General features: G+C 40.2%; 1 protein-coding gene across 4 annotated transcripts in view; it reads left to right on the top strand.

Annotated features, from left to right (window-relative positions):
• The first annotated feature begins 10,900 nt into the window (after positions 1 to 10,900).
• ARNT (aryl hydrocarbon receptor nuclear translocator) overlaps positions 10,901 to 11,243 on the top strand; it is a 67,106-nt gene continuing 66,763 nt past the window's right edge. For all 4 annotated transcript variants that reach the window (XM_024762834.1, XM_024762835.1, XM_024762836.1 and 1 more), the window contains exon 1: positions 10,901 to 11,092. In XM_024762834.1, coding sequence (XP_024618602.1) covers positions 11,068 to 11,092 — 25 coding nt within the window. In that variant the 5' untranslated portion in view covers positions 10,901 to 11,067. The remainder of the gene's footprint in view (positions 11,093 to 11,243) is intronic.

Consider the following 11,243-nt stretch of genomic DNA (forward strand, 5'->3'; position numbering starts at 1 on the left):
TTGTGGCCATAAGTTTAGTCTGAAGGGAGAGGTGATGGTGAAGAAATACAATAATGAAGATTTCTTAACGATAATCCCTAAAATCAAAGACTTCCTCTAGCTAATAGGACTAACAGAAGTTCCACCTAATTTGCCTCAAACACGACTGTGCCCAAGACATCCCCTCTCAAATGAAAATTTCGCTTTTCAAAAACTCTCTAAGGAAAAAAAGCTCTTTACTTCCCTCAGTCATATCCCTAGTATTCCCCAAGCTTGTAGAAAGGTGTTATTAGATTCAGAAGAATTGTTGGAATTATTCCCATAAAAACTTTACCAGGAAGGTAATACAGGTAGTTATTTACCTTTTGAGAGAGTGATATCCAAGGCTGGCTGTTGGTAGGGCAGTCTCCTCCTACTCAAGCACATCTCTTGGCAGCCTCTCCTCTTTTCATCAACCCCTTCTTACAAAAGGAGAGTGGTTGGTGGCTCTCTCCCTTCCCCACTCCCACACTGAACTCAGAAGCGTCATGAATAGTTCAACTAAAATAGGATCAAGTTTCAGACACTCCCATAGTGAGTGAGAAAATGATCCCACTAGATTAAATTGGAGCCTAGATCAGTAGAAGTATATTTCCACAACTCTGCTAGGGCTGGGGCAGCCAAGGTTAATGGCTCAAGTAATACCTTTTAAGTAGGATCACATGGGTGGTAGACGTTGGGTCAGTAGCCAGCTTTTTTGATCTCTGCGATGATTCTCTGCACTAGTAGCATCACCTGAGAAATTGTTAGAGATGTGAATTATTGAACCCCTATTCCAGCTTTAATGAATCAGGAACTTTGGAGGTGTCGGCACCTGTGTTTTAACCAGCCCTTCTGGTTACCTGCAATGTATGCTCAAGTTTGAGAATTACTTGCCAACAAGATCAGTGAAGCTCTAAAATCTCCCCTTTTCCTCAAAAAGAATTTACTTAGGACATTTGGATCAGAAAAGTCAAAACTATTTCACTTAGCATTAGTTATTATACATGTACGTACACTTCAAATGCAAAATTTACTACTATTTCCTCTTAGGTTTTATTTGCGTCATTTAAAAAACTTCCATAGGATGTGTGTGCCTGTGTGTGTGTGTGTGTGTGTGTGTGTGTGTGTGTGAGTGTGTATATGCTTATAAGTATACAGAATATTTCTGGAGGGACGCACTACAGGGCTTCAAGGTGAGAATTGGGTGGCTTATATTGTACCATGGGCATATTATCTAGTCAAAATTAATTTGTTTTAATTACACAAAATTTTAAACTATCATCACACCTTAAAAAAGTATCCTGAAAGATGTGCTATATTTAATAAATATTTACTGAATGCCTACTGTGTGTCAATCACTGTGCTGGATCCTGAGGACAGAATGGAGAATGAAGTGTAGTCCCAGCCCTCAAACTTTTATTTTCCCAGAACACTAATTATAGCAATTAAAAAATATTTTCAGTTTCCAAATTTCTTTTGAACTTGTCCGTACCATTTCAAATTGTGTGAAGGAACTGAGGGAAGGTAAGGGTATTATCTCTTTCTTTCCAGGAAAAACTAAAGCCTGAAACAAAACCACTCACTATAATAGGTACCATCTATTTAGTGATGGACCTTAAAACAAAATTGTTATATCTTTCTGTTTTGCATAATTATAAGTGTAATGTAAAGTCATAGTACATTCAAACATTACAGACATACACACCAAAAGGTAGAAATCTCCTATTAATCCCATTCTCTAGAGATATACTGTTAACAGTTTGGTGGATTTCTCCAGCTTCAATTTCTACATTTACCATAATTTATTATTATTTACAAAATAATACTTATTTTATGCCTTTTCATTTAACAGTATATCTTGGACATCTTTCCATTTTAATACATATAAATCCATTTCATTCTTTTTAATGGCTGCTGAGCACACAGGTACTCCATTACATAGATATCCCATGGTCCATTTTCTCTATAAATAGGCATTTGGGTTGTCTCAAAAAATTTTTTTTAATTAATTAATTTATTTGTTTTTGGCTGCATTGGGTCTTCGTTGCTGTGCACAGACTTTCTCTAGTTGTGGTGAGCGGGGGCTACTCTTCGTTGTGGTGTGTGGGCTTCTCATTGCGGTGGCTTCTCTTGTTGCGGAGCACAGGCTCTAGGCGCGTGGGCTTCAGTACTTGTGGAACGCAGGCTTCAGTACTTGTGGCTCACAGGCTCTAGAGCTCAGGCTCAGTAATTGTGGTGCGCAGGCTTAGTTGCTCCGTGGCATCTTGCTCTGTGGGATCTTCCCAGACCAGGGCTTGCACCCGTGTCCCTTGAATTGGCAGGCGGATTCTTAACTGCTGCGTCACCAGGGAAGTCCCTTGAATTTCTTATTATTATACCAACCTCGCAATGGATATCCTGTACATATATCTCCGGGTACTTGTGGAAATATTTTGTGGGATACATTCCTCAAAATATTAGAAATATAAATGCTGGGTTACAGGATATGAACATCCAGAATTTTAATAGGTATTGCCAAATTACACACTAAAATGGTTATAGCAATTTGTGCTTCATTCTTGTTTTTTTAACGGTGTCACCAATATAGATTACTTTCTTTTTTTTTTTGTGGTACGTGGGCCTCTCACTGTTGTGACCTCTCCCGTTGCGGAGCCAGACTCCAGACGCGCAGGCTCAGCGGCCATGACTCACGGGCCCAGCCGCTCTGCTGCATGTGGGATCTTCCCGGACCGGGACACGAACCCATGTCCCCTGCATCGGCAGGCGGACTCTCAACCACTGCGCCACCAGGGAAGCCCTAGATTACTTTCAATCTCTGAAATACTTGTCCATCCAACAGGCAAAAAATAATATCTTAGTTTCTTAGAAACTTGCATTTCCCTAAATACTATGGTATTTGAAGCTCTATTGTTTGAACATCTTTTGTAGATTTCCTGTAACCTATCCTTTCCCTTCTTTTAACTGGGCTATTCATCTTTCACTTACTGATTTGAAGAATATATGAATTCTTATATATTCTTATATATATATACATATAAATATATTTTAAAATATATTTTTACTTATAACTTTTTTTGATTTGTGCTTTTCCTAGTTCCTATCCTCTACCACTCCCAATCTCTCATATTTTTTGTGTGTGTTATAAATTTATTTATTTATTTGTTTTTGGGTCTTCGTTGCTGCGCGCGGGCTTTCTCTAGTTGCGGTGAGCACTTCGTTGCAGTGCTCGGGCTTCTCATTGCAGTGGCTTCTCTTGTTGTGGAGCGCAGCTCTAGGTGCACAGGCTTCAGTAGTTGTGGCTCGTGGGCTCAGTAGTTGTGGCACACGGGCTTAGCTGCTCCACGGCATGTGGGATCTTCCCGGACCAGGGCTCGAACCCATGTGCCCTGCATTGGCAGGCGTATTCTTAACCACTGCGCCACCAGGGAAGTCCCAATCTCTAATTTTTGAATCTGCTCTTTATCAACATCAGCTTCCAGAATTCAACCTCTTTTCTCAGCCCAATAACCTCTTTCTGGCTTCTCTTGTTTCCCTGAGCAGTCTCACCCCCTTCCAGGCACTTGTAAACTGTACTTCTGCAGCTCTAGAATCTTCCATTCCCAAGATACTGATCTAATTTGTCAGTCATTTCTCCAATTCTGGGTAAATTGCTCTGTTTCCTTTCTTTCCTCAGGCTTCTGAGTATTGGCAGAGAAAGTAATAACAATGCTCCATAGTTTCACGAAAATTTATGCCTTCTCACTTTGGGCTCTCAGAGCTTTTGACAATCTTTGTATTATACTTTTTTTTTTTACATCTTTATTAGAGTATAATTGCTTTACAATGGTGTGTTAGTTTCTGCTCTATAACAAAGTGAATCAGTTATACATATACATATGTTCCCACATCTCTTCCCTCTTGCATCTCCCTCCCTCCCACCCTCCTTATCCCACCCCTCCAGGCGATCACAAAGCACGGAGCTAATCTCCCTGTGCTATGCGGCTGCTTCCCACTAGCTATCTACCTTAAGTATTCATACTTTTTTATCCATACACTTCCTAACCAATTGCCTACAGCTGTACAGCTACAACCAACACCACTTCTACCTCTTATTCTCAGTAGAAGTTTCAGCTATTATTTCTCTTTGAGCATTGAAGCCATTGCACATGTGTTGTCAATTTCTCTTTCTTCTAGTTCAAACTGTTTATACATTTTCAGTAAAAGGGTGCCTTGGTTTTTCTGAGACTAACACTTCTGCACGCAGCCCAACCTGTCTCCTGGTCCCTACTAAGATCAGTCTTACTTGTTTTCTTGAGCACATATATTTTATTGCATTTTTAAATTGTATTTTTCATTTGCCCCTTTCCACAAGCTCAGTCTGTAGACATATTTTTATATCTCTACCCCTACCCTATGCCTCACCCCAAACTAATGTTTGATTATATTCTCTTAATTGCCATATTTCTTGAGAAAATGGTGTATGCTAAAAACCTACCTGTATTTACTCACTTTCTATTCACATCTCACTCATCTGAACTATGGTTTTCACTCCTTCTACTTCCCTTAGGTTTGTTCATCCTCATCTCTGAACATATGATGCTGTTTCTAAAACTCTTTTATCTTGAAATTCCTTTGGCTTCCATTGCCCTGTTCTTTCCAGGTTGTCTCTTCCTTCTTCTATAACCTGAAACAGGCATTTCTTTTTTTTTTTAATTGAAGTACAGTTGATTTACAATGTTGTATTAGTTTCTGATGTACAGCAAAGTGATTCTGCTATACATACATATATATATATTCTTTCTCATATTCTTTTCCATTATGGTTTATTACAGGATATTGAATAGAGTTCCCTGTGATCTACAGTGGGACCTTGTTGTTTATCTATTTCATATATAATAGTTTGTATCTGCTACTCTCAAACTCCTAACTTATCTCTTTTCCCTTTCCCCTTTGGTAACCATAAGTTTGTTTTCTATGTCTGTGAGTCTGTTGCTGTTTTGTAAATAAGTTCATTTGTATCACATCTTAGATTCCACATACATGTGTTATCATATGATATTTGTCTTTCTCTTTCTGAATTACTTCAGTATGATAACCACTAGGTTCATTCGTGTTGCTGCAAATGGTATTATTTCATTCTTTTTTTTTAATGACTGAGTAGTATTCCATTGTATATATATACCACATGTTCTTTGTTCATTCATCTGTTGATGGACATTTAGGTTGCTTCCATGTCTTGGCTATTGTAAATAGTGCCGCTATGAACATTGGGATGCATGTATCTTCTCGAATTATAGCTTTGTCTGGTTATATGCCCAGGAGTGGGATTACTGGATCATATGGCAACTCTATTTTTAGCTTTTTAAGGAACCCCCGTACTGTTTTCCATAATGGCTGTACCAATTTACACTCCCACCAACAATGTAGGAGGGTTTCCTTTTTTCCACACCCTCTCCAGCATTTATTATTTGTAGACTTTTTAATGATGGCCATTCTGACTGGTGTGATGTGATACCTCATTGTAGGTTTGATTTGCATTTCTCTAATAATTAGCGAAGTTGAGGATATTTTCATGTGTCTGTTGGCCATCTGCATGTCTTCTTTGGAGAAATGTGAATTTAGGTCTTCTGCCCCTTTTTTTTTATTTCGGTATGCAGGCCTCTCACTGTTGTGGACTCTCCCGTTGTGGAGCACAGGCTCCGGATGCGCAGGCCCAGCGGCCATGGCTCACGGGCCCAGCCGCTCCGCGGCATGTGGGATCTTCCCCGACAGGGGCACGAACCCGCATCCCCTGCATCGGCAGGCGGACTCTCAACCACTGCGTCACCAGGGAAGCCCTTCTGCCCATTTTTGATTGGGTTCTTTTTTGTTATTGAGTTGTATGAGCTGTTTGTATATTTTGGAAATTAAGCCCTTGTTGGTCGCATTGTTTGCAAATATTTTCTACCATTCCGTAGGTTGTTGTTTCATTTTGTTTATGGTTTCCTTTTCTGTGCAAAAGCTTATAAGTTTGATTAGGTCCCATTTGTTTATTTTTGATTGTATTTCTATTGCTTTGGGAGACTGACAGAAGAAAATGTTGCTACAATTTACATCAGAGAATGTTTTGCCTATGTTCTCTTCTAGGAGTTTTATGGTGTCATGTCTTATTAAATATATTTAAGTCTTTAAGCCATTTTAAGTTTATTTTTGCGTAGGGTGTGAAGGAGTGTTCTAACGTCATTGATTTACTTGTGACTGTAACAGGCATTTCTTGAGGTGTTCTTTGTGTCCTTTTTCTTACCGGTTTTAGTTTTCGTGCTATCATTCCTGCAACCACAAGTCTCTTGTGGCTGATGTACAAATTTAGGTCTAGGTCCTATCCTCTCTTTTGCACAGATGTCCTGTAATTCCATACGCTTAATAAGCATTTTTACCTGGTTTTCCCACCAAGCAATCCAACAACTGAACTTCAACTGAACAAATCTGAACTTCCAGTTAGCATCTGTCTCTGTCATTGATATTATCCAAAAGACTTCTTTGACATCACAGCTTCCTTTCATTCCATATACAATTACATGGTAGGCCTTGTTGATTATTCTGTCACAACAGTATTTGTGGCAATCATTTTCTTTTCAGTTCCATTGACCTATGTCAAGTCCTTGTAATTTCTCTCCTGGATTTCTGAAAAAGTAGAATCCACCTAAGTGGATTTCCTGCTTGTAGTCTCTCCCCTCCCCAAAATAACCTGGATCAGTGTTCCTTAAAATTTTAACTTTGAGAAGTAGTATTTCCAGATAAAAGATGAATATTTTTAATTATAAATATGTCACATGCAATATTTAGAACACAATGATACTAAAAAATTATTTGTTGTTTATCTGAAATTCAAATTGACTGGCCAGCTTATATTTTTATTAGCTAAATCTGGCAACTCTATCTGGAGAGACTAAGTAAAACTGATGTATCTGCAGACCACCATTTTAAGTAATTAAAAAAACTGGCTTACCATGAACTTACCAAAAAACTTGTGATAGTTAAAAATTTAATAGTAGTAATGGTAACTGTTTAATATTGGCAAGCTGAATACACGTGCAATAGGGCAGGTTTCACAATTGACTTCTTAATTTTTATTTCTACTAAAATTAGAAAATCTAAATGCACAATGAGCTTGTCAGATATTGCAATGAGTGTTTGGTGGCTACTAGATAATTCCGAACAGTTGAATCTAGCATGGATCTAGCATCACGAGGAGCTTCTAATTGAAGACAGCTTTTAGTAGTGTTAGATCCTAAGAAGAGCATATGGCAACCTAAAAAATTGAAGTTTCAAGTTGAGAAAGAGTAGGAGTTGTATTCAATTGCATGGATTGCATTCAGCTCTGAAAAGCATTTTTTCCATACAGCTGCAACATTTGGATGTGGTTGAAAATATGTTGAATAATGTGTCAGCCATTTTTTTCTCTTAATAAGAAAGAAAATTATCATGTATTGGGAAATAATAAACTCCTGGAAGTAAAGGCATTTGCATAAAAGTCTGGTTTTCTTACAAAACCCTGATACTTTGTTTTTTGTTTTTTTTTTTTTTTTAATTTATTTTTGGCTGCATTGGGTCCTCGTTGCTGCACGCAGGCTCTCTCCAGTTGCAGCGAGCGGGCTCTAGGCGCGTGGGCTTCAATAGTCATGGCTCACAGGCTCTAGAGCGCAGGCCCGGCAGTTGCGGCACACGGGCTCAGCCGCTCCACGACATGTGGGACCCTCCCAGGCCGGGGCCCGAACCCACGTCCCCTGCCTTGGCAAGCAGATCCTGAACCTCTGTACCACAAGGGAAGCCCACTTTGTTTGTTTTTAAAAAATTAATTAATTTATTTTTGGCCGTGTCGGGTCTTTGTTGCTGCGCACAGGCTTTCTCCAGTTGCAGAGAGGGTGTGGTACTCTTCCTTGCGGTGCATGGGCTTCTCATTGTGGTGGCTTCTCTTGTTGCGGAGCACAGGCTCTAGGCGCATGGGCTTCAGTAGTCGTGGCTTGCGGGCTCTAGAATGCAGGCTCAGTAGTTGTGGCACACAGGCTTAGTTGCTCCACAGTATGTGGGGTCTTCCCACACTAGAGCTTGAACCCGTGTCCCCTGCATTGGCAGGCGGATTCTTAACCACTGCACCACCAGGAAAGTCCCGAAAAATCCTGATACTTTGTTCTTAACATTAAAAATCATGGCATTTAGAATTTGAAGTAATAATTCAGGTTAGTAAAAAAATGAAAATGTTGCTCAGATAAGCCATTTGAACAAGTCTACTTGGAAAAATTAAAATAGTTTTTGTTAGCATTATCTGTATAGTAAAGAAGGGATTTTTACTCCAGCCCTTATTTAGAAACTTGTGAGAGCACCTTCCCCATTACTGGCCTCCATACTTTATTGTGGAAAAAGCAGTGTTCTAACATTTGCCTGTTTCTTCTCAATGATTATGCTTACTGGCTGCTATTACTAAATACATTACTATGTTTACAGTTTACACTACTTTGTTATATGTTGAATCAGAATTAGGAGAAATATTGTTTGACTACCAATGTTCTCTGAATAAAACATGAAGTGGACTGACATTTTGCTTATTGTAGGAATAATATCCTTTGTACACCCAAAGCTACAACCCCATCAGTTTTTTTTGCGGGGGTACGTGGGCCTCTCACCGCTGCGGCCTCTCCCGTTGCGGAGCACAGGCTCCGGACGCGCAGGCTCAGCGGCATGTGGGATCCTCCCGGACCAGGGCACGAACCCGTGTCCCCTGCATCGGCAGGCGGACTCTCAACCACTGCTCCACCAGGGAAGCCCACAAAATAATTTTTTAAGTGAAAATTTTTCTAAATGAAAATGTCTTCTTCTATAAGCTGAATTTTTTTTTAAAACATCTTTATCGGGGTATAATTGCTTTACAATGGTGTGTTAGTTTCTGCTTTATAACAAAGTGAATCAGCTATACATATACATATGTTCCCATATGTCTTCCCTCTTGCGTCTCCCTCCCTCCCACTCTCCCCCTATAAGCTGAATTTTTAATGATAAACCAAACAGGAAATTTCTGGGCATCTTTCCTTGTGTACCACATAAACACTGTGAAATGATTCATATTGTGTACATCATTGCGTCCACTCATAAGATAAACGTCTGTTTAGCAAGTACAGGGTGATACTGCCCTTTCATGTTGTATACCATGATTTTGTATGATATTGATATTTGATTAGGGATTTTTGCTAAGAGCTTGTTATACTTTCTCCAAGCAAAATATTTATTAACTGTGTAGCTAGTTGCACAAGTTATCTCTGAAACAAAGTGACCTTTACCATTTTTTTTAAAAATGAGGGATTAACTTGATCTTTTTTTATCCACAAGTTCATCTATTTCATTCTGGAAAACATTGCTTTTATTCCAGAAAAATACATTTCTTGGCAATGAGGTTATTGTATTTGGGTCAAAACTGACTTGAAGGCTTTGATGGCTTTCCAAGTCATTGACAAAATTTCCTAACAGTCGAGGTGTAGTGGGCAAGGGACAAATGGATGCTAGCCCAATAAAATCCAATTTTTAGATCTTCATAGTTGTACTTCCTATTTACTGTTTATTTTTTGTTGCTTGGATCAACTTACCACATTTAAAGCCACATAATAATTCATATTCTATATATGCACTGCAGTCTTGTTTAATAGCTAGCTACCTTTAATACGTAATTTGAATTGAAGTACTTGTTACCTTTTTTCACCACTACTTCTAATGCTTCAATGTACTTCATTTGAGTGAATGATTTTTCTCTTTTTGGTGAATTGGAAATATAATACAACAAAATGGTAACAAATAAAAATTTAATTTTAACAAATGTAAACAATAATATATGAATTATGTTAAAATACCTTGGCTGAGATAAACTATACTGATAACTAAATGAGGGAAATGGATCTGTGTAATCTTTGTAGTACATATACAACCTACAAGAATTCAAAGATGCTCAATAGCATAATGGGATTTCTGTTAAAATTAGAATAAATTTATGTTAGACAATTTGTGAAAGATGTGAAGAGGTGATGTGAAAGATGTGAAGAGTACACTGTAGTGCTAAAACAGGAGGATGGGTGGAATATATTCCCAGAGTCAGCCTTCTTCAGTTTGCCTCCCGCAACACTACTTACCAGCTGGGTGTCCCTTGCTTAACCTCTTTGCTTCTGTTATCTGCAAAATGTAAATAATAGAATCTACCTCACAGTGTTGTTATGAGGATTAAATAAGTACTTATAAAGCAGTGTGGACAGTGTCCGGCTCGAAGTGCTCAATGCTTCCTATTATTAGAAAATAAATCTGTGCAATCATCTTGCCACTTCTCTACTAAAAACCTGTCACTATGTCCCTATCGTTGATCAAAGGAAGTTATCTCATTCTTAATCAAAATACATTGCCTCCTGTTTTGGCTGTCGGTATCTCTCCTACCAGACATAAGCGCCCAGATCCTCTTACACTACCAGTTCTATAGCAGGCATTCAAAACTTGCTGAACTTTTTCCCACTAGGGACAAAGGTCCTTAAAAGAGGAAAAAACTAGAAAGGATTACAAATCACGAAGTGAAGTTTAAGCAGTAGGGCACCTAAAGAAGATTTACAAAACAAATCATCTGCAGAGTGGCCAACCAGGCGAATCCACCACCGAGCGAAGCTTTTTAGTAAAATTATTTTTCACTGACGTCACTCGATCGCTGACCTCTAAGGTAGAAGAGGCGGAATTAGAGAGACAGCTGGACTTCTTCCTCGCCCTCCCTCCTCCACTGGACTGGCTGGCAGCTCCGTGGCCAGCCCTGCTTCTGGTCGTTTTGCGATTCTATTGGTCAGTTTTCCCGAGGAGGCTGGCCTTGGGATGACCCCGCCCCATCTGGGGGCGGGTCTCTCCGTCGTAGGGGCTGGGGACGGTGGGCCGGGGGGCGGTTGCTGCAGCCGCCATCTTGGATTCCGCGGTAGCATTGGCGGCAGTACGGCGCCGCGTCTGGGGAGTGGCTCTCCCCTCCCCCTCCCCCCGGTTCCTTGGCGGTGGCTCCTCCCACTGGGGGGGGGTGCGGCGGCGGTGGCATCTACAGCTATGGCGGCGACTACTGCTAACCCCGGTGAGGAGACGGAGGACTGGGGTGCCTCTCAAGGAGGAGGGGCTGAAGGGGTTGGCAACTGGGTAGACCCAGCGCTGAGGGGCCGTAGTTGGGGCTGAGGGCGCTGAGACGCGTGGGGGTGGCTACGGGGCGGTGGGGGAGGGGAGTGACC

The sequence above is a fragment of the Neophocaena asiaeorientalis genome, unplaced genomic scaffold (assembly GCF_003031525.2).
Source record: "Neophocaena asiaeorientalis asiaeorientalis breed wild unplaced genomic scaffold, Neophocaena_asiaeorientalis_V1.1 scaffold167, whole genome shotgun sequence".
In the NCBI taxonomy this organism is placed as follows: Eukaryota; Metazoa; Chordata; class Mammalia; order Artiodactyla; family Phocoenidae; genus Neophocaena; species Neophocaena asiaeorientalis.